Source organism: Nanorana parkeri, unplaced genomic scaffold (genome assembly GCF_000935625.1).
Source record: "Nanorana parkeri isolate BGI_ZX_2015 unplaced genomic scaffold, ASM93562v1 scaffold312, whole genome shotgun sequence".
Lineage (NCBI taxonomy): Eukaryota > Metazoa > Chordata > Amphibia > Anura > Dicroglossidae > Nanorana > Nanorana parkeri.
The window spans coordinates 806303-830923 of NW_017306580.1; the positions used below are offsets into that span (position 1 = coordinate 806303).

The 24621-nt window shown below is 44.1% G+C and overlaps 1 protein-coding gene across 1 annotated transcript in view; it reads left to right on the plus strand.

Moving 5' to 3' along the window:
• Window positions 1–2665: 2665 nt before the first annotated feature.
• DEPDC1B (DEP domain containing 1B) overlaps window positions 2666–24621 on the plus strand; it is a 43398-nt gene continuing 21442 nt past the window's right edge. Inside the window, exons 1-3 of the mRNA XM_018557946.1 lie at window positions 2666–2739; window positions 18051–18316; window positions 20193–20328. Coding sequence (XP_018413448.1) covers window positions 2692–2739; window positions 18051–18316; window positions 20193–20328 — 450 coding nt within the window. The 5' untranslated portion in view covers window positions 2666–2691. The remainder of the gene's footprint in view (window positions 2740–18050; window positions 18317–20192; window positions 20329–24621) is intronic.

Sequence of the window (24621 nt, forward strand, 5' to 3'; positions counted from 1 at the left end):
TATTTTATACTTATTTTTATTTATTTGATTGTTTATCAATTTTATTTTTTTTTCCACTTAACTTTATTGCTATCACACAGGAGCTAACAAGTCCCTGTGTGATAGCATTTGGAGGTGACAGGTTCTCTTTATTGAACCTGTCACCTCTAAAGGTGCCTATACACCTACGATTAACGTACGATAATCACAGGAAATCCCATGATCGTACGATAATCGGCAGGTGTATGGAAGGCGTGCGACCGTTTCTACTGTGCGGTCGCACGTCTTTTGTCAAAAGAGCATGTTTCAAAACCCGCCGAGAATCGTACGATTCTTGGCGGGTTTGTGGCATGCTTAAAGGGGTTCTAAACCCTCCCGTTTTTTTGCCTATATCTACTGCTGTGAAGCAGTAGATATAGGCAAAAAGTTAAAAAAAAACCCAGCTAAAACAGCAGTTTAAACTTACCTTTTTTTCTTTGCGCGCTCCCGCCCGAGAAAACGAAACTGTTCGGGCGGCTGCAAAGCATCTTGGGGCGGGCGCATGCGCAGTTCAGATTCTCGGCCGGGAGACGAGCAGAGACGCAAGGTAAGTGTATGGACGTGTGCACCCGCATGCAGACACCGCTGGATCAGAGAGACAGAGCAGTCAACGCTGGAACGGAGAGCCGCCGCACCGCTGGAGGGACAGATGAAAACATCAGGAAAGAAGATCAGAATAAGAGACATCATTTAAGGTAAGTGCTAACATTAACATGAGGGGAGGGAAACTTTTTTTGACTTTAATGTCACTTTAATACAGGAGTTTGAGCACAGTACTGTGCTGGAACTCCTGTGACCGCTGCTGATATGGGAAGGCTGTGAGTGCAGCTCTCCTGTCTCAGTGTTCTCCACTCTGCTCCCCTCTCTCCATCCTGCAGATATTTCCATCTCCAGAGAGAGCCGGCGGGGAAGGGGTGGCAGAGGAGGACTAACAAGCAGGCTGCATACAAGTGATCTCGGCGATGTCGTGTGATCACTTGTACAAGACGAGCGGCAGGTTACCCGCTGTACATTTAGCTTTGCCAGCCCAAAGCAGGGCTAAATGTAGAAAAAAAACGACCTGCCCGGCACTGCATGTCCCGGGCATCGGCAGATAGGAATTTTTTTACAGCCCTGCCGCCCCTCTACTCCCTGCTTCCCCCGAGGCCGGGCCTCGGAAACCTTGTGGGAAATCTGGCCCTGATCATGCGGATGCTGCAGATTTGTTGGATGATTTTGGATGTTCCACCACATCCTAAAGGTGCTTTATTAGATTGACATTCGGTGACTGTGGAGGCAATTTGAGTACAGCAAACTCATTGTCATGTTCAAGAAACCAGTTTGAGATGATGTGAGCTTTGTGACATGGTGCGTTATCCTGCTGGAAGTAAACATCAGAAGATGGGTACACTGTAGTCATAAAGGGACAGACATGGTCAGCAACAATACTCAAGTAGTCTGTGGCATTTAAACGATGCTCAATTGGTACTAAGGGGCCCAAAGTGTGCTAAGAAAATATCCCTCCACACCATTACAGCACCACCACCAGCCTGAACCGTTGTTACAAGGACAGGATGGATTCATGCTTTCATGTTGTTTACGCCAAATTCTGACCCTACCATCTGAATGTCACAGCTAAAATCGACACTCATCAACCCAGGCAACAGTTTGGGTGAGCCCTTGCGAATTGTAGTCTTAGTTTCCTGTTCTTAGCTGACAGGAAATGGCACCCGGTGTGGTCTTCTGCTGCTGTAGGCCATGTACTTCGAGGTTCGACGTGTTGTGCGTTCAGAGATGAAGATCTTCTGCAGACCTCGGTTGCAATGAGTGGTCATTAGTTACTGTTGCCTTTCTATCAGCTTGAACCAGTCTGCCCATTCTCACATAACACCTGCGTTGTGGTGTGAACTGGGCATGTAGAAAGCCGTTGTTTTTGAAAAACACAAGCCACCGCCAATGGGGTGAGCAAGCCCTTATTCCCTGCACAGCCTTAATACACTTCACACAAACGCATGTTTGTTTGCATTGCCGCCGTTGCTGCGCGTCAGCTCTTTCGATTTCAGCAGCAGCAGCAAAGAAGCTCATGCATCATTTTCAGTTTTTTTTTTAACCATGCCTTGTGTGCATTTGACACACATACAAATGCGTCCATTTTACCAGCCATGTTTGGGGCACCACTAACAATAGCGCCCCAAGCACGACGCATTGAGTGAGCAATCGCTCTGGCAGTGTGAATGGTGACTTAACAAGCATTTAACCCTTGCAGTGCGGGGGAGGGAGTGTACAGGTAGTTTCAGGTGTTGTTCCCAATGTCATGGCGGAATAAACAGTCCATGGCAGACATGTAAACCGTGCTCCGTAGAGGCTGCACAGGTGCGAGATATGAAAGGGTTAACTATAACTTCCCGGTGTTGTGTCGAACTCTGTTCCCCCAGGGGGACAGAATTCGACACAACACCGGTGCTCTGTGGGGTTACGCTCGGCTTGATCTCTGAGAACACACACGGGCTGGATTCACAGTCACACCGAGCACACAGGAATTCCGCCCCTAGAGACGGATCGTCTCAGAGGAAATCCTATCACTGTCACGTGTGCCTCCAGAGCCAATAGGCGTCCAGCGGGCAACAGGTACGAGATTCAAACTGTGCTCGTCTCCAGGAGACCGACAGAGAGAGTCCGGAGCCCGGGGAGAGCATGGAGCATCGCATGATAGGCCCGGGGCCGTACCGGGCCACCAAACTGGTGAGCAGGAGGGCGGGGGTCTGATCACTAGGGGCTCCTGGATCTGTCTGTCCTATATATTTATCTGCTCACTATAAAACCTCAGTGATATCCAGACATTTCCAGCTTGTCTGAGGGCTCATTCACACCTGTGCAGTGTGCTGACATGTACCTTGCCACAATGCATGTTAGCACATTCGTTTTGAATGACATCCCTACTTGCTAAGGTAGCGCAGCTCCAATACCCCTGTATTTTACCACAACGTGTGGTAACTCCCTACCATGCATCGTGGTGCGCTGTGTTGCCAAAATGGTGCACTTGGGTGTTTTGGTGCAGTGCTACGCCATTCATTGGAATGCACACAAAAAAAGTGCATGTGCCATTATTACCAACGCAGGTGCATTGTCACACATTGCTGTCACTTGGGAATGCCATGCGTTGGTGTGATTGGCAAGCAGTCGTCTCTCTGTGTATATGTCACCTTTACCCAGAGCACCGATACCGTCAGATGTGAGTTTTTTATATATCAGTGTCATTATTATTTATTATGGATGGATGATGACTGTGGCGTCTGGATAAATTTAAAGCAGAACTCTGGGCACATTTTTTCCTAACCCTTGCAGTGGGGCTATCTATGCACTGCAAGGGTTATGTGCTTGGTTTTTCTCTAGGTTTTACTCACCCGATCCTCGGAGCCTGCTTACTTAGACCAGTCCCTGGAGCCTCGATTCCCCCTTTGCTACAGCGGTCTAAGGATCCTTAAATGAGAACTATGGAGAAAGTGCTTATCCCATAGTTCTCTTTAGGGTCACGGGAGGACATATACTAACCTCCTCCCATGACCCAAAGCTCAGTATATAGCAGGCTATTGCCCTCTATATACTGAGAGCGCTGCACCCGGATCCCAACAATAATGTCGAGATCCATCCAGCTAATTGACAATGGGCTCTGCCTATCTAGAGGCAGAGCCAGCTGTGCCCGCCCCCTCCCCCGTTCTTTTTTCTACTCGGCGCTGGAAGATTGGAGAGAGGAGGGGAACCCCTGTGGGGAGCGGTGGCGGACAATCACAGCTCACTGCAGGGAGATGATCGGAAAGTGAGCAGATCGGTGCATGTTTCTGCTCACTTCCCAATCACTAGTGCCGACCTGTGACAGCTTCTTTGTCACAGGTCGGCTCTAACTATGAGGATGAGTGGAAATCACACACCTCATAGTTCTCCTTTTAAAATCATCATGTTCTACACACACTGAGGGGGATTTATCAAAATCTGGAGCAGTTGCCCATGTCAGCCAATCAGCATCTCTCTTCAGTTTGTTCAGTTAAGATTTGGAAATGAAAGACAGAAGCTGATTGGTTGCCATGGGCAACTGCTCCAGATTTTCTCTGCTCCATTCTTGGAGAAATTCCTCTCAATGTATTGGATGCGAGTACACTGAGGGACATGCATACCATCACTGCAGCGGAGGAGGAGACAAGCAGTCACTGGTAGGGTACATACAAGACAATTAATTTCTGTGTTCCCAGTTCACACCACAACGTAGGTGTTATGTGTGGTGTGAAAAAATGCAAACTCTGCATGTTTTCACAGCACACTGGATGGCAGTACATGTCATTGCAGCACAGCAGGCGGTGTTGCTTTGTGAAACCTAAATGGAGTGTACACTTTATACGCGTCAAATAAAGTTTTAGAAAAAAGTAAACATTGTAATGCAGTGAAAGAGTACATCATACCACCCCTCTCTTTCCACCGCCAGATCTCACTCAGTACACTGGACCCCATAGTAAGTCTTCATTCACACCTAGGCATTCTATGAATGCGCGCCAAACTCTGGAAAGAATGCACTCTTTGATGTGTGTTCACGCAGTAGTTAATGGGACCCCAAATGTGCCCAGGCAAAGGTGCAGGGGACAAAAAAACACGGGACACCTGTAGCAGAATATGCTGCATGAGCTACTTCCTGCGTTTTGTCACGTGCGCAGGAACCCATTTTAAAATGAGAAAAATGATAACATTTCTTGTCACCAGAACAGAAATAGAAGGCGAGCCTTCCAATAGGGACACTTGTTTTGGTGACAATAATGACGGATTTCCGTCCTTTTGGAGAGATTTCCTTTCGCATCCTATTCTGTGTACAGGACAGGAAGTGAAATCTCCAGATTGGGAATCTAATCTTTCCCTAAACCCAAATTGTTTCTATTTTAAGCACAGATCGTTTTAGATGAAGTGCACTGTTATTCTTTTTGCTCCTCCCCTCCCCTGACCTAAATGACACTCCGCAGGCCTATACTGAGAGGGATGCTGCTCTGTTGTATGTTGATATCCAGCGCTGCAAGTCTCCATCTCCTGGCTACATCTGTCTCTCTGCTGGGTAATGAACCCCATAGAAGTCTGAGGAGCTGTAATATGCAGGTGCGGCTAGTAGAGAATGCATTGCGGCGCTGGAATGTAAACCATAGAGGAACTGTGCCCGTTGGATCTCAGTAAGTATGGATCTGGGGAGGATGGGACACGTTAGGTCAGGGGTAAAAATAGGTGCACTTCGCTGTAAAGTGCATTTATCCTTTAATGGGAATGTAGGCTGTCGCCTTACACAAAGCATCTGGTTCATTTTAATACGTTTGCTTTCCTGCCTGCCTGCCTCCGTTTTGTTTTGCCTGCTGGGAGTGAATAAAAGACATCACTGTATAAGATCCAAGGGAAAAGCGCAGGTTTCCTTTAGGCCTCATTCACACCAGATTCTTTGTGTTGCGATTCGTTTTTCAATGGATGCTAATGCAAGGGCACCAAAAAATGAATGGGACCAGTTTACACCGCTGCAAGCCGTTTTGTTCTGTTGCAGTGCTATAGAAAAAAGGTAGAGCATGCGCTTGTTTTTTTTTTTAAGCATAATGTAACGGAACAAAAGCGAATGCAACGGAATTGAAAAGAATTATTAAAAATAATAAAATATATATCTCTGTAGATGTTTCTCCTCTCAGGGCATGTTAAAGGAGAACTATGGGGTCAGGGCTTTTCCCCATAGTTCTCCTAAGGGTAACGGGAGGACACAAACTAGCGTCCTCCTGTTACCCAAAGCTCAGTATACTCAGACAATTACTCAGACCGTAAAGGTGCCCATACACTGCTCGATTCTCGTACGAGAATCGCGGGAAATCCCGCGATCGTATGAACTCAGACAATTATGTCTGGATCCGCCCAGCTGCATGAGTGACAGCTGGCTCTGCCTATCTAGAGGCAGAGCCAGCTGTACCCGCCCCGTCCGTTCCGCCAGTCAGCGTTGGAGGATCGGACAGGGGAGGGGGGACCCCAGTCCCTCCTCTGTCACATCTCTCTGCCGTGACAGGATCGAGAGGTGAGCGAACGCCGGTATGTGTTCCCTCACCTCCCGATCTACTGAGCCGACCTGTGACAGTTTCATTGTCACAGGTCGGCTAGAACTATGAGGTGAGTGAAAAGCACTCACCTCATAGTTCTCCTTTAATTAACATTGGGGGGATGGAAAAAATGTTTTGACTTTAATGTCACTTTAAAGTATCTAAACAAGAGGATCGGCATGACATCCAGACAACTAACATTTGCAAAATGAGAAATCGGCAGTCAGGTTCCTAATGGCAGGTCACCTTTAAGAACTGTAATCTGGCTAAACCAGTAAAACCAACATGAATGCTGCATATAGAAAAATCATTTTTAGATTTGCATGTTTCTTTTCATTGCTCAGTGAAATTTGTGTCTGTAAGTAGATATGTAAGAGTTTATGTAGGTTAGAGTTGTGTGTTCCGGAGTAATACTGCTTCCAGCAAGTGTTTCAACAACGGTTGGTAGGAAATTTGTGGTCAAATATTTCTTTCATGAGCTTCTAGTAATAATAATTTTGTAATAATTGTGAAATGACTTATTATGTTATGTGTCTTGCGTTGTATGCAGTGTGTCCGTTCTCTATATTATTTATTTGTTGGTTGATGTATTTGTATGTGTTGATGTTGGGTAAGTGTCGTAGTTCCTTGGGTTGGACTTTGATCTTTCTGCTGCTGTCTAGGGACTTTCTTTGTGGTTGTTGGTGTTACATGATCTCATGTGTGTCCTGAGTTTATGCTGTGAGATTATACCTGCAACACACAGCTCAAAGCATTGCCGTGTTCAGTGGTATTTCAGTCTGATCCCTCATCTTTATGGTGTATCTGCGGGCACAGACTGCAAGCTGCAACGTGTTTTGAATCCATTGCCAGCTTTGTCTTATTATAGCGTAGAAGGGAAGTGATTTGCTCTCGTGGGTGTTTTTGCATTCTCGAATTTTGGTGAACGGAGTAAGCGGCACCAAGTAAGGTGTTTGTAGTGATCTTGGAGCAGTGACTACTTTTACAACACACACAGGGACCATGGGGAACAAAAGTAGCCCCCCTCCAGAAGGAAGGACAGTGTCGGCACCAATTTAGAGATTTGAGGATCTACAGCCGAGTGATAGACAAATAAGATACATTTTTTGTTAATATGTCTGTGAAGGTTCTCATTCATCCAGGTCATGGTATATCTGTAACAAATACCGGTAAGTCAAGGCAACTGGACTTGCTGTATTTTTCTTGAAGACGTTTCACTGGACATCCTGCCAGCCGGTTCAAAAAAAATACAGCGAGTCCAGAGGCCTTGACTTATTTTTTAAAGATATTGTGGTTTAATAGGGGATTTTCATTGCTCAGACAATCATTTTTAGACCGTCTCCTTCAACGACAGTTAAATGAAAAATCCACTTTTGTCAAATGGAGTGGTGCTGAGTGGACCACACACTGGTGGAAAGCTATTTTCAATGTCCAGATTGTATATGTTGGGGCCATTAGGCTTCAATGATTGCTTGTGTTACCAGAGATCGCTGAGGTGGAAGAATATGTAATGAGTTATAATGGACTCTGGTTTACCTTTATAATAAGACTGTTTATTCCACTTATATACACACTCAGCCTAAGAGCCGGTCTGAAAGCACATTTTATGGATCTGTGTATATGCAGACTGACAGATTAGCAAGTGACAGATGACATTTCCTTTTAAGGGTGACTTGTGTTTTGTATACTGGGTGTGTGTGTGAAAGATAACATCAGGGTAATCATTTAGTTTCTAAGCTTATGGTTTTGTAAAGTTTTTCCTCATAGGTAATACTGTATACTGGTCTCAGGAATTGCTATAATTCCCATTACAAAGGTCAGTTGTCTGTATTTAAAGTGACATTAAAGTCAAACTTTGTTTTGTCCCTTCCCAATCCTGCTGTAAGGATTTACCTTAAATCATGTCTCTTAATCCGATCATCTTCTTTCCTGTCCTTTTCATCTGTCCCTGCGCTGGTGCGGGTCTCCAGCACTGACTCCTCTGTCCTCCTCTCATGTCCCATGGAGTCTGTGCGGGTGCACCCTGCTCCATAGACTTACCTTGTGTCTCTCCTCGTCTCCTGGCCGAACATCTGAACTGCGCATGTGCCCGCCCCAAGATCCTTTGCGGCCGCCCGAGACTCTTCAGATGGTCGGACCGGAGTGCGCTGCGAAGATACTAGGTAAGTTTAAACCCTTTTTAAAAGTTTTTTTTTCTTTCTTCAATGTTTTCGCATATATCTACTGCTTGTTAGCAAAAACACGCAACGGTTTAATAACCCTTTAAAGTGACACTAAACTCAGTAAAATCCTAAAAATGCATTCAAGTACCTTTTAAAAACTTGAGATTGTAGTTTACTGTACTAATTTATATTGTAGTCCATCATGGAAGAGAGCTTGGAGCGTTGGCTACACAGGGACCTTGGGGAACAAAAGTAGCCACCCTCCAGAAGGAAGGACAGCGTCCGCACCAGGTTAGGGCCCATTCACACCAATTGAGGCAATCGCTCACTAAACCTCCCCCTTCATTCTGAGGCGTGGCGTGGTGGTGCATTGAAGTCAATAGCACTGCAACCATGTCCCCCGCACGCAGTGCGATTGGACACGTGATAAAACATTGCCTGCATTCCGCTCCAGTGCAAACGCACAAAAATGCTGCATGCTCTATTTTTTTTTTCCATTCGCAGTGGACTGGATCGCAGACAATGTTCTGCCACGTGTCCGATCCCACTGCGGGCGGGGTGTGTGGCTGCAGTGCCATTGACTAGAATGCACCACCCCGCCCCCTCACGCCTCAGAACGAAGGGGGAAGTTTAGCGAGCGATTGCTGTGCGTTCCAGCAGCTACCGCTCTGAAATGCACTGCAATTGGTGTGAACAAACCCTCAGAGATGGTTTGAGAATCTACAGCTGAGTGATACATAAATAAGATACATTTTTGGTAATAGTCGGGGAACTTGAATGTATTTTTACAATTTAACTCCTGAGTTTAGTGTCACTTTAACATCTGTAAATGTTCCCTTTTTAAGGTGGAAAAATCTCCACTTTAAAGTGACATTAAACCCTCAGATTTTTTAACATAAAACAATAGTGTAATGTGCGCCTTACTGTAATCCATGGTTGTTTCCCTTCTCTTTGCTGCTCTTCCTTTTAAATCTGTATCTGTTCTCATGCTTGGGGAGAACTTCTGTTTTGCAGCAGACTGCCTTGTCTCAGGAATGGATACACGGTGTCTGTGTATAGGTTTGTAACCTGAGCCAGCACTACAGGAAGAGGCCCTGAGCTGAAAAGGGAAGTTCTCCCCCAGCATGAGAAGACATGAGGATTTAAAAGGAAGAGCAGCAAAGAGAAGGGAAACAACCATGGATTACAGTAAGGCGCACATTACAGTATTGGTTTATGTTAATAAATCTGAGGGTTTAATGTCCCTTTAAGTCCACATCAAGGTGCCTTTTTTTTTATAACACCATCGGCTAGGTAACTACAGTATTCCACACATGTACCAGCCATGTAATAGGGTTTTGGATTTAGTAACATCTCGGTGTAAATCTCTCCTATTTTGTCATTGCACTAGACTGCTAAATACAAGACAAATATTGACACCGAGGCGCTGACCCTCAGCTGTCCATCCTCTGTTTGCTTTTCCATTAGTAACTGATCAATGAAGAATGTTTCACATTAATTCTACGTAGTTTCAAATCATTTTGAATACAAATTCTGCATGTTAATCAAGTACCACAGTGTTAAAGTGAACCTGTCAGGGGTATTTTTTTTTCTTCTTCTACATTTAGCCCTACTTCAGGCAAGCAGGGATGTAGAGCAGGGAAGCCGCCACTAGTTTAGTACAAGTGATCTCTGTGATCCCTTGTAATAAGTCCGCTGGTCCGTCACCTCCATGGCCCGGAACGGACCAGCAGAGGTGACAGGTTCAATAAGGAGAACCTGTCACCACCAAATGCTTTCACACAGGGGTTTGTTAGCTCTTGTGTGATAGCAATAGAGTTAAGTGGGGAAAAAAAATTAAATTTAAAAATTAAGAAAAAAGTAAAAAAAAAATAAGAAATGATAATTAATAGAGCTGCAGCTAACGATTATTTTCAAAATCGATTAGTTAGCCGATTATTAAGTTCGAAAGGCATTGTGTGTGTGCGTTGAGTGCTGCCCCCATTCAACTGTGTGGTAGCTGGGCAGCAGCGCTCTCTAACACACACCATATGCATTAAAGGGTAGGTTCACTTTTCCAAGCTATACTTCCCTTAGGCAGTCAGTCCGTTCTTCCCTTCCATTGATATGGGTATACTATCTGTACCCCACCATACTGCCGGCCAGTGCAGCTCTGCACTATGGATTTTGAATTTTGCTCGCAAATTGCCAGTATTCGTTGGTCAAGGATACAGCATCCACAAGACCTTCACAGGTCAGTGTTTAAAATCATGGAACACCAAGTCTGTACATTTGCAGGTAAGCTTCCAGGGACAATAAGGGCCCATTTACACTTCCATATTGCAGTAACACGTGGCAATTAGAGCTGCAACAACTAATCGACTAAGTCGATTTCAATCGATGATGGAAAACGTTTTCAATGTTTTCCATCATCGATTAGTTGACTTTCGATTCGTTGGCCTGCATGTGGCTCCCCGTACGCTACTTCTCCTCCCCGCCTTGCCGCATGACACGTCTCCTCCCTGCCTCACGGACTCGCTGCACGCTGCTTGCACGCCGCTTCTCCTCCCCGCCTCACGGACTTGTAGCTGCCTGCCCATCCACAATCGGCACAATGAAGAAGGAAGAGCAGGCATGGGGGGGAAGGCAGCTGCCAACAGTCAGGCCCACAATCTCAGGGACACTCCCCCCCCCATGGTGCTGTATTAATGTATTGCTGGGATTTGTATTCCTCTATAGCTGATGGTACATTGTGCTATATAATATACCATCAGCTATAGAGAAACACAAATCCAGGCAATAATACATTATACGGCGCAATGGAGAATAACACCAGCTATAGAGGAGTACATCAGATCCCAGCAATAATACATTATATACATCGCAATGCAGAATACCAGCAGCTACAGAGGACTACAAATCCCAGCAATAGTACATTATAGTATAATGTACTATTGCTGTGATTTGTTGTATTCCTCTATAGCTGCTGGTATTCTGCTTTGCGCTGCTGTATAATGTACTATATTGCGCACCACACTTTTTTTTAATACTTCCACCGCTCCAAGCTTGCTCCTGTGATGGACTACAAACTAGTAGTCCATCACTGGAGCCATTTTTTAAATCCGATTAATCGAACTTAATAATCAGTTAACCGATTTTGAAAATAATCCTCAGCTGCAGCCCTAGTGGCAATTAACATTACATACATTGCTGTATCACTGTGCCATTCATTTTGAATGCCACCTCAATGCACTGACGCAGGGGTAGACAACCTCGACACTCCAGCTGTGTTGCAGTGCTCATGGGACTTGTAGTTCCACAACAGCTGGGGAGCTGAAGTCGCTTACCCCTGCAGTAAGGCAATACAGCATACTGCAAGGCAGGGTTGTACATTAAGTTACCAAAACGTGTCATGTCTGATTTTGGGCACGTCGGGGTGTGTTGACAGCCTATTCATTAAGGCAGAACTCCAGGCAAAAGTGTTCTTCAAGTACAATTAAACTCTCTTTTTTTTTTGCATATATCTACCGCAAGCAAGCAAAAACATAAAAAAAAAAAAGTTATCAAAAAGGTAATTATTTACCTCTGTCACCATCGCCTGCTCCCTTTTTGAAGATCTGGAGCTTCTCAAGCAGCCGAGCAGGATGATTGGGCGGGCGCATGCGCAGTAGAGATCTTCGGCAGGAGAAGAGAAGAAAGTCAGTTCAAGTCAATGTAGGCAGACGGGCACTGTGCTCGTCAGACAGACACCGTGGGACACAGAAGATGCAGCAGTCAGCTGCGGATCAGAGACCGGCACCAGCACTGGAGACATTGCTGAATACAAGTGGAAGGAAGAAGATGATCGGATCAAGAAGCATCATTAAAACATTAAAGTCAATTTTTTTTCCCCTTCCCCCCCAATGTTAATTAAAGCACTTGCCTTAAATTATGTTTCTTAATCCGATCTTCTTCTTTCCTATCCTTTTCAGCCTTCTCTCCAGCGCTGCGGCAGGGGGCCGATCTAGCGCTGACTCCTCTGTCCTTGCTGGCACTTCCTGTCCCACGGTGTCTGCATGCGTCCATAGACTTACCTTGCGTCTCTACTCTTCTCCCGGCTGAAAATCCGAACTGCGCATGCGCCCGCCCCAAGTGCTTTACGGCCGCCCGAGCAGTTTTGGATTTTCGGACGGGAGCTTGCGTCAGAGACGCGGTAAGTTTAAATCCCTTTTAAAGCGTTTTTAAAAAAAAAAACTTTTTTGCATATATCTACTGCTTATATGCAAAAAAACTGAGGCTTTAGAAACCCTTTAAGTTCTAATTTTTGTTTAGGTGCTAAAAAAAGAGTTATACTCACCCAAACTGCGGAGCCTTTTGGCTGATACTGCAGTCCCTGAAGCCAGTCTCCTCTACTGCAGCAATGGTGTGTCCCTCGGCATCCTCAGACCCTATACACTGTATAGAACGTGATGACTCAAAGATCTTTAAACCGTTGCAGTAGAGGGGGAGAGAGGCTCCGGGGACCGGTCTGTGCCTCTAAGAGCCCATTCACATCTGATTGTAGTGTTAATCACAGGATTCCGTGTGATAAACGCATGTTATCCCGCACACACCTAGCTTGCTTTGCTGTGCGCTAGATGTGTTGCTTTGCTATTCATATGGCACCCCAACACACCTCCCTGTTGCCATGCACTGCAATACTGTGCGTTGCGGTGTGATGGAAATAATTAGTGCATGCACTGCTTTTTGTTATTTGTTCAATAGGCAAAAAGATACCTGTTTTCCAAGACCAAGATTTTGCCAGAAAGCTTGAGAGCTGATAACTCCCTGTGCTCTGTGTCTGAGCACAAGGCAGGGAGAGGAAATGAGTCTAGGTCTGTGTTCTTCCTAAGAAATGAAGTAAGCAGTGCTGACAACACTTGCTTTGCATTTCTGAGCTGTGTTGTCATGTCAAACAGGAACATAGGAGCACACTATATTTCTGGATTATCAGCAGTTATTTTCCTGGCCTTCCAGCATCAGTACGTAGAATAAGTGCACTTTTGTAGACAAAGACCTAAATCACTGACCTGGCTCCCTGCGTCTCCGGTCTCTGAAGCTTTTCTCCTCCTACGCTTCAGCACTGGAATATTCCTCCGAGTCCTCACATCTATACACTGTGTGTAGAACGTGGTGATTTACGGGGCCCTAGACTGCTGCAGCGGAGGGGAAGAGAGGCTGGAAAGACTGGTCTAGTAACGAGCCGGCTCTGCAGTTCAGGATTTTTTTTATTAGCACCTAGACAAAAAACGAGTAGTGAACCTTGGCAGTGCGAAGGAAGCCCACTGCAAGGGTTAATAAGTTTTGCCCGGAGTTTTTTTTTCTTTAAACCTTTCTCTAAATTTACCAGAGAAATACTAGTTATACATTCTTTTAAACCGCTCTGTAGCTGGGAGCTAATCTGACTTTGAAGGAGGCATTGGGTTTTCTATAGCAATGGATATTTGGCGTTCAGATTTGACTTGTAACCGATTTTTAAAGTGTCCCCTTTATTCATTTAATATGGAAAATAACTGATCCGGCAGTAACTGCTCGATATGTGTTTGTTTAGGCGGGGTGGGAGCCGTGGGGTGCAGTTTCATGGGCTGTTAACCATTTAACAATAGATCCAAGTGGTAGAATGACCTGTTAACAGAAACCAGTCGGGGTAATGTTTAGTATTCATGGCTCGCACTCATTATACGCTGAAAGACTTCACGCTCGCGCTTCTCTTACCAGGAGAAAATGTAGAACTTGAGACAACTTGTGTATCAGCAAAGGGAAATGAGTCATATTAAAGAGTTATTTCTAGTAGCTTTTACAGGGGAACTATAATATAACTTTTTTTTTTTTATATTGTCAGTTGGGTGTCTGTGTAAAAGTTCAGTGTATGTATTAATATGCAATAAAGCGGATCTCCAGCTAAAAACTATTTTCTTTTACATGCACACTACAGAATGCTGCAGCCTGGGTACATTTCATTAAAGGAGAACTATGAGGTGTGTGATTTCCACTCATCATAGTTGGAGCCGACCTGGACAAAGAAGCTGCCACAGGTCGGCTCTATCGATCGGGAAGTAAGCAGAAACATGCAGCCGATCCGCTCACATCCCGATCATCTCCCTGTAGTGACCATCAGTCACCGCTCCCTGCAGGGATTCCCCCCTCTCCGATCCTCCAGTGCTGAGTGGAGAATGAATAGAGGAGGGGGCCGGCACAGCTGGCTCTGCCTCTACATAGGCAGAGCCCGCTGTTAATCAGCCAGCTGGGTAGTTCCAGACAGTACTGTTGGGATCCGTCCCGGCTGCGGCGCTTTCAGTATATGGCAGGCAATAGCCCGCTATATACTGAGCTTTGGGTCACGGGAGGAGGTTAGTATGTGTCCTCCCGTGACCCTAGAGAGAACTATGGGTAAAAACACTTACTCTATAGTTCTCTTTTAAAGTTACAGCTTCAGTACTCGGATCAGTGGAGTACTCACACCCCAGCTCCATCATTCACTTAAAATGTTCATAGCTATTCCTCCTGCAAACCTGCATAGACATTCTTTCTGCGTGAGTCAACCTGCTGTGGTGAGAACGAGGTAAAGTCGAATGTTCTTAGGCTGTTTTTTTTCCCGGTCAAATGTTCTTACGAATATGGATCACATAAATCATCTGGCCCTTACTCTCCCTTACAAATGAAATAAGCACTAATATATTATGAATAGTTCTTTCAATTCCGGTAATGCCAGCATTACTGTGCTGTAAGTAAATACTAGGGATGCATCCTGATTCTTATCCTGATACCGGACGTTCCGCCCGGCTTCCTGATTGGCCGGGAAGCTGGCTCCATGCTCCCTCGTCACCAGGGAGCATGTAGCTGGCTTCCCGGGCCAATCAGGAAGCTGGGCAGTGTGTAATGACTCGCACCTTCCCCCAAGCTTGCTGATTGACCTGGTGATGAAGGAGCTGAAGGAGCATGGAAGTAGCCTCCCAGGCAATCGGGAAGCTGAAGGGCTGGTAATGACTCACCCCCCCCCTCCCGGCTTCCTGATTGAGTGTCATTGAGTGTCCTTCGATGTGATGAGGGAGCATGGAGCCGGCTTCCCGGCCAATCAGGAAGCCAGGCGTGTTTGTAATGACTCGCTTCCCTCCGCTTCCTGATTGGCCAAAATTTCGGCATAGTTGAATACAGAAAAAAAAAAAATCAGTACTCGATACCGAAAAAAAACGGCGTTGGTGCATCCTTAGTAAATACACTAACTACGGAGGTGCAGTAAATCCATAGACTGGGGGGCTGATTGCCTTTGGCAGATAGAAACAATATTAGAATACAGAAGTAAATATACTCGCTGCTCTGATCATATGTGCAGAGTCAGGAGGCTCATCAGAGCAGGGAGTATATTTACTTCTGTATTCTATCTGCCAAAGGCAATCATCAGCCCCAGTCTATGGGATTATTATTCACAGCACTCCTGGACCTAATGTATCTACTTACAACATGGGAAGCCTCCATTCACACCTCAGTGTCGCCATTCTCAAGTTGTTTTCTTTTTTTTTGTTTTTTACATGTTTTCAGGCTTTAGTGTTTTTGTTTTGGCCAGTGATATCTAGTTATTAGAAAAGGAGACAGTTGTTTGGTGTGAAATCATGTTAAATACCTGTTTCAGGTGCTCTCATTGCAGTCTAAAGGGCCAAAAAAAGGCATGATTCTGCCCAGAAAAAATGTATGTACTATTTTGAGCAACAAGCAACACAATGCTCATGGTGTGAACGGGCACCAATGAAAATAATGATGATCTTCAAATGAGTGTTTTGGGAAACAGGCAACAAAATGTTGAATAGGAGCTCCTACTATTATTATCGGAACTGATAGGACTATTTATATTATACCAGTGTTTTTTGTGCATTTGAAATGCATGTCAAACTCAGGGCAGCAGATTCCCATTACGTTAAAGTGACACTAAACTCAGGAGATAAATCTTAAGAATACATTCAAGTATCTTCACTATTAACAAAACATGTATCTTATTTGTGTATCACTCGGCTGTAGATCCTCAAATCATCTCTGAATTGGTGCTGACACTGTCCTTCCTTCTGGAGGGTGGCTACTTTTGTTCCCCATGGTCCCTGCATGTGTTGTAAAGTAGCCACCGCTCCAAGCGCGCTCCCGTGATGGACTACAATCTCACGTTTAGTTTACTAATTTGTAATGAGATTGTAGTCCATCGTGGGAGTGAGTTTGAAGCGGTGACTACTTTACAGCACACATAGGGACCATGGAGAACAAAAGTAGCCACCCTCCAGAAGGAAGGACAGTGTCAGCACCAATTCAGAGATGATTTGAGGATCTACAGCCGAGTGATACACAAATAGGATACATTTTTGTTAATAGACCATAAAAAACAACTTGTGGCTTTCGAAGTGCCAAGAACTGAATGACAATATGTATCTAAAATTCAATTTTTTTAAAATTGATATGTATACATTAAAATGTTTATAAAAACAAAAATTGCCATGTGTCCATTTTGTTTGTTGCAATCAAATATATAGTAATGACATACACGGTTGACTATATCAATGAAACAAATAATGTACTTAAATGTACAGACTCGACGCGTTTCGCGGTATCACTTCCTCAGGAGTCCAGACAGTTCATGGCTCTTAGATCATCAAACACCAACAAATCGCGTGATTAGAGCCATGGGAGAGAAGGGATAGTAAGGCAAAGGCAAAGCAATGAAGCTGAGAACACTACGCACAGTGTTCCAGCAGGGGCTTTCCGGGGAGATCAAATAAACAGGAACCCACTTTGTATCCAGTGTCATATCCCAGTATAGACTCTCCAAGTAGAATTTTAGACAGTTCAGAATCACCATTTGGTTGTTGAATACCACTTCCCCACTCCCACAGAGTGTTGATCAAATGTGTGTCCTCTTTTTGTATTGTATGTGTGTCCTGTCAGCAATGGAGTCCGTAAGCATCCACCTCCCTCCAGCTGGAAAAATTATCTTTTTTTAAAATGTTTTTTGTGGTCTAATTAATCAGGGGTGTGGTGCCATGCTTCCTCCTCTTCATGCCTCCTGCTTTATCAAATTGCCATTGTTATACATTTTTATTAATAATTAAGGTACTTTGAATGCATTTTTAAGATTCAACTCCATAGTTTAGTCTCACTTTAGGCCCCATTCACACTGAGCGTATCGCAAATCGCGCGATTTGCATTTTGTGCTATATCGTGCGGTTTGTCGCGCAAATGGTTGCATTGAGCAAAGAAGAATCGCGCCGAAATCCGCTCCAAAAAGGGTCCTGTTGTAGCGACCCGCAACAGCGCCGTACAGAGCCCCATTGCCATGCATTGGAGAGCGATATCGCGTGGTAAATATACGCGATATCGCGCGGATTACCGCGCAATAAATCGCTCAGTGTGAATGGGGCCTTAATGGTACCATGTGTGTGACAGTTCTGAGGCCTACTGGAGATCCGTGCGCATTTCTGGCAAAGCAGGTCAAACGCAGCCTTTTGCTTTTGAACGCAAACATCTGCGCTGTGTTGCACTGAAAAGTTAAAACCTGCGTTTAGCAGCAATGCCGGTGTATAAGGACGTTTACTTTTGTCCACCTTACTGTACCTGTCGCAAGTTTATAAAATTAAATTTGGCATTTTTAAGTCCCGTGTACATCTGCAATATATTTGACAGGCAGTGAAGGTTTCGTGACAAAATAACACCCTACAACGTGAACATAAATAACTTTTTCTAAATCAGAGTTGGACTTGTTTAGTGCGCTGTGAAAATATAATGAACATTTTATAACCTTGTTGTTGTTTTATTTCAGTGGAATGAAACGATTGAGCTGTTCCGTGCTGGTATGCCCCAGAAGAGGCATCGTGTGCACTTTAAAACCTACGATAATTGTTTCGCAGCCACGGATGCTGTAGACTGGCTGCATGAGCTGCTCCAGTGCAACCAGAATTTTGGCCCAGAAGTGACTCGAGCTCAAACTATCCAACTCTTAAAGAAGTTCACGAAAAACCATGTCATAGAAGATGTGAAGGGTAGATGGGGGAAAGAAGACTTTGAAGATAACAGCAGCCTTTACAGGTGAATTCTAATGACAATTCATTTGCATGCAAACATATTCCCGCCTTTCTCTTATGTGCACTACATGCCAATGTGACACCAAGAAAGAATTGTGGATTAAAGGATACGTGCACCTTTGAAGCCATAAAGCTCCTCATGTAACCTCTCCACCTGCAATACTGTCCTATATATAGTAAGGATGCACCGATTACCCTTTTTTTGTTATTGGGTACTGATATGTTTTTTTCGGTAATTGCCGATACCAAATACCGGTGCCGTGTGCCCCGATTATCAGGAAGTCAGGCAGATCATGACCCGTCGCCCGGCTTCCTGATTGCCCGTGAAGCCGGTGTTCTAGCAAAAAAACACCCTCGTCACTTGCCGAGGATGCCTGGCTTCCTGACGATTCAGGAAGCCAGGCGGCGAGTCATGAGGTGCTGTCCGGCTTCCTGATTGGTTAAATCAGGAAGCCGGACAGTGAACCTGGCTTGCTAGCCAATCAGGAAGTCGGGCAGCACGTCATGACCCGGCTTCCTGATTGGTCAGGAAGCCAGGCTGACTAGCAACAAGTGGCTAAGAAGCCAGCTTCAATCAGGAAGCTGGGCGGCACGTCATAACCTGGCTTCTTGATTGGCTAGGAAGCCGTCGTCACGATTGTAAAGGAAGCCGGCTCTATGCTCCCTCGGCACTGCCGGCCAGAGGGAAATCTCCCTCTGGCCCGGAAATTTCGGTATTGGAGCATTTGGGCGAGTACTCATATTCGGTATCGGCACGATACTCCTATCGGTGCATTCCTATTAAAGATAATACTTACTCCCCTTTTTGATCCATGTGGCCCAGACTGCGGCTGCTCCATACTTCTTAAAATCAGGAGTTTTTCCGTGGGAGATGTACTAGTTATACTGTGTGTGGGGCAGGCAGGGAGAAGTTGATGCTTCATCAGTATAGCAGTAAATCTGTCACCTCACTTTAATATAACTTTTTGTATGGCTTTGACTGTGGTGTAGGTACTAAGGATCCGATAGCTGGTAAGTCTAATCTAGGGTCAGCTGTGTTACAATTTTGCTGACAAACATTTGGAGATTGCAAGTAGATTCTTAATTTTTTACTTTTGTCTTCCCTTGAATCCCAGTCCTAGACTTCTGGCCAACTCATCACTAGGCCAGTGTTCAGCTCCACTCTCTGGGATATGACAATTGAATGACAAGGTGGAAATTGGCACCAGGGTTACAGGCTTCATTTTAACTAGGACAGAAGTCAAAGCTTGGTGCCCAAAAGCTACAGGCACTACTGGTATCTGACACAATACAAGTCTATAAAGCTTGTCTACTTTGGTCTCCTGGCAGGTAGACAAGCCCCATAGAAATATATGGGGCTGTAATGTGCCTGTGCGGCCAGGAGAGGGAGAACTTGCTGCGCTGGATGAAAAAAAGCAACCGAGGCCACGGCCATCAGATCTCATTAACTATATGTCTGTGGAGGGTGGGATCAGTTGGTACAGGGTAAAGTGACAGAAAAATAGGTGCACTCATGTTTTAAATTGCCAGCATTACTGACATAAAGTTGCTGGTGAAGCATCATAGTGATCCTAAGTGATCATAAGATCAGTGATCCTCAGCAGCGCTCATATTCTGTGAGATGGGAGGTTGAAATGCACAGCTTAAGCTCTATTTCTCTGTTTTTCAAAAGTTTTATAGAGTTGAGTGAGCTATATGACATTTTGTATGAAACAGAACCTCCATTTACTCACATAGTTAATATAACTTTTGCAGTAAACCTCATACTGGGCTCAGAGCAGAGTTGGGACAGATTGTGTCTAGTATAACATGATACAAATTGCAGTTTCCTGACCCATGCTATTTTCTTAGTTTTGTTTAGTCTTTAACTTTCTTTGCAGGTTCCCGCCAACTTCTCCACTGAAACCTTATCCAAATAGACCCCCGCACAAAATGGAGCCCCTTCCGTTCCCACGATGGAGTGATGAGGACTCTGTGACCTCCCATAGTCATATTCCTGTGAAACCCCTCGTGATGGTCAGTTCTGTTTGGGGTTTGTCTTTACTACAATTTTTACAACAGTAGTTGTATCCATGATTATTGGAATATAAAGACTTCTTCTTTTCAGACAATTCATGTGCATGCACTTTACAAACAGACTAGACACTAGACTCCCTAGACACCTTGGCTCCCCTCCCAACACGCAGACTTAGACCACGCCTGCTACAACCGTGGCAAACTGAAGTTACCAAACATCAAAAAAGACAAAGCCGCGCTCTTGAGCGACTGGTGGAGAACTAGGTCTCTGCAAGACTTTACCCTGTACAAAGCTGCCCTGATAAAATATAACTTCTCCCTCCGTGCTGCCAAACAGACTTATTTTGTCACTCTCATTAACACACTCTCATCCAGACCTCGTCAACTCTTTTCTACCTTCAAGTCTCTACTATGTCCTCCACCACCCACTAACTCACTCACTGCCCAGGACATTGCCATTCATTTCAAAAACAAAATAGATACCATTCGAGATCAGATCGCCACTGTCCAATCAACTGCCCCTTTTATTATAGTACCTGATCCTCCATCACACTTGTTACTTTCCTCTTTTGTCACCACAGAGGTTACTAAGCTTCTCTCTGACACCCACCTCACCACTTGCCCCCTGGACCCTGTTCCCTCAAAACTACTTCGCTTACCCTCTTGCTCTATCCTAGACTCTCTTACCCACATTTTGAATCTTTCCCTCTCTACTGGAATCTTTCCTACCCCACTCAAACATGCACTAGTCACCACACCTAACCTTTCTACACTGGTCACAGTGCTGTATGGTGTGCAGCAGACACTTTTTCAACAATTCCTTTTCAGGCAAGTCTCTCATGCAACCGCATATGGTATTAGTTTTTGTCTGTCCTTGTTGCATGTAGGGAGTTCTTCAGAAGAGCAGTGCAAAGAGCTCTGATTATGTGTTGGCGTTAACAGCCAATCAGATTTGAAATGAAAGCCCATTTGGTTTGTCAGTTTTTATATGAGCTAAATACGTTACAGGTCCATCAAAACCAAAATGCAGAGTCTCCCAGTCCATTTTCTTTAAGCTGGCCATACACCTATATGTTATCTGCAGATTTTCTATGGTCAGAGGGAAAAAGTGCAACAGATTCTTCCATCTACGCTAAACTGTGTGCATGGAGGAATCTCCCACTGGGCTAAGCTTCAGTATCTTGCTTTTCGGCCCTGGTGGCTCTCAAAATACCTGAACACTGCCGGCATCCAATTAGATTGTTCAGGCATTTTGACAACCAGTGGGACCGACTAGCAAGATACTGAAGCTTGGCCCAGTGGGAGATTCCCCCTCCACACAGTTTAGGAATCTGTTGCACTTTTTCCATCTGACCATAGAAAGTCTGCAGGCCATCTTTAGAAAGCAGCCACACCCCTAGAAAGAAAAAGCCTTTACCCTGTCAGCATTCTGTAGAGAAGGACCCTTGCTTTTTGTGAAGAAAATTTTGTGGATTTTCGGCCGGGAGACAAGGTGAGACGCAAGATAAGTCTATGTACACGTGCACCCGCATGCAGACACCGAGGGATCGGAAGTGCCAGCAAGGACAGAGGAGTCAGCGCTGGATCGGAGAGCCGCCGCAGCGCTGGAGAGAAGGCTGAAAAGGACAGGAAAGAAGAAGAAGATCGGATTAAAAAAACATCATTTAAGGTAAGTGCTGACATTAACATTGGGGGAGGGGATTTTGTTTTTTAACTTTAATGTTACTTTAAGTCATTAGAATATTATGTAGTCTTGTCTCCAGCCAGCAAGTGGGTTTCTAAATTTAAAGGAGAACTATGGGGTCAGTGTTTTTCTCCATAGTTTTCCTTAGGGTAACGAGAGGACACAAACTAGCGTCCTCCCGTTACCCTAAGCTCAGTATACCGCGAGCTACAGCTCGCGGTATACTGAAGTTTATTTTCTATCCTTTGCTGTAAACAGCCGGTTTATAGACCAAACCATTATAGCTTCCCTTTTAAAAACCAGTGATGGTAACTAATATACATGATATGGTTGCATTGAATATGTATTCTAGTACAATTGAGATGATTTATTATAAACAGTAAGTAAGAGGTAACTGTATTACCCATTTAAATAACAAGTTATGAATTAACCCCTTCATGACTGAGCTTGTTTTTAGTTTCTGTTCGTAAATGACTGACACACGTTTGACATTTTTGCTGTGTGATTCTTCCACGTCAGTAATATACTTTCTTACAAAGTGCACCCACACATATTATATGTTGTTTTTTAGAGGACAGATAGGGCTATATATTTATATCACATATGTGTGTCTAACGCCTCACTTAGGACAAATAAAATATAAAAAGAGAGGAAAAAACTTTAAAAAAACACACTTTTTTCCCAGTTTTGATTTGTAGTATTTTTTTACAAAACCAGCACAGCTAAAAAAAAAATGCAATACATACATTAATTTATTTGTCCCTTATTTTTATTTATTTTTTACACTTTTCACTATTTTTTTAAAACTTAAAAATTTTATTTATTTAATTATATCAAGCAGTCCATTGTGAATTAATCTCGCTATTACTGCTTGAAAATTCCTCCTGCACTTCGTATGTCAGCCAACAGAATGCAGTACTGGAAGTGGGACAGACAAAGTTGGACTCCTCCCAATGATTTTTAAAGTTTTATGGGCCAAAACAACAAAGGATCTGGTTAAGGAGGTCATCTCATTTGCTTATTAGCTGTGCCGTCGGTGACTTGTACATACAGTGGATATAGAAAATAATCGCCCAACTTTAAAATAATCACATTTTGTAGCTTTGCAGACTGAAATGAAGACAGACACAGTTTTTGTTTTATCCAGCTGTATTTACTCAGTGCAACTTATAACATACAAGTGAAAGATATAACACCATGTCAGAAAAAAATAAAAGCAATAGAAAAAAAGCAGAATCACTGAGTTAGCTTTTATTTTTTATAAGTTGCACTGAGTAAATACAGCTGGATAAAACAAAAACTGTGTCTGTCTTCATTTCAGGCTGCAAAGCAACAAAATGTGATTATTTTAAAAGGGGGTGACTTCTTTTCTATACCCCATGTAGGTTATATCTAGTGATACTGCTGTTACTAACACTAGATGAGTTTTACTTTAGACCAAAGCTCTTTCTTAAATATTTATCCATCTCGCTTCACATCCTCCACGCAGACTGCAAGCTGTCTTAGAAAATGAGCGTGAACCATAAGGCTGAATGTGACGTGAATATTTCCATGTTATTTTCTGTACGATTAGAATCGGTGATGCCCTGTTTCAGGTGATAAATTATTTATCATCTTTTGCATAATCATTGCATTCTCACCTTATCCAAGCATTTGCAGTAATCCTTTTGTCACCAATCCAAGCAAATGATTTTCTCCTATTGTATAATTTTCTAAATGTATTCTAATACGCCACCTGCTGCACTTTAATCTTTGTGGTTGGATTTCTATTATGCTAATATATTCCCAAGTGACATAAGGGAGAAATGTTAATCAAACCTATTTCCTCTCATGCCATGTAGTCAACTCTTCAATTTTCAAGCACTGCAGAAATGGCTTCGCTAGCGAGTGAAATTTGTACTTGGAGTGTCAGGTGTTTGTGACGGTTGTTTCTCCGTGATTGCTGGAGAAGCCATTCATTAGTGGATTTAAGAATCTCTGAAAACTAAAATATAGGAGCAGTTTTTAGTCCTAGGTTTCTTTTAGTAGGTGTTTTAGCATTCATTTATTCATAAAAATCTGCAATGTCAAAAGGATATTGTGTCCGCTGTACAGCCTAACCTATAAGGCCCGGTCACATCAGCAAGCTGCGCTGAACGCTGAGAGGCTGGTGTGTGCGCATAGGTACAGTGCTGACATGCCAAGCCCCACACATCACACTGTGTTAATGTGTTTTTTTTTTTGGTGCAATGCGGTTGTACTGCGTTGCATACCCAGCACACCCCACTGCAATGTGGTGGTGTGAACTGAGCTGATTTAAAACAAGGCAAATTGCCTTGTCATGTGTTTTGGAGCTGCACTGGTAAAAACGGCCAGTGCAGCCCCAATGCATCCGTGTGAATGGGCCCTTAAAATCGGTGTACAGCTCTGTTCTATCTCCACCACCAAAACTTTGGTTGTTTTGTATGCTGCACCGAAAGGAGCCAGCTGATCTGCATGGCTTTCTACAAATATCAGGTGGTAGTTGGAGATCCAACCAACAAAATAACTTTTGTACAAAATGTCTTTCCATAAACATGCATGCTCAGTTCAGCTGGATAAGGTGTGTGTGTGTGTGTGTGGGGGGGGGG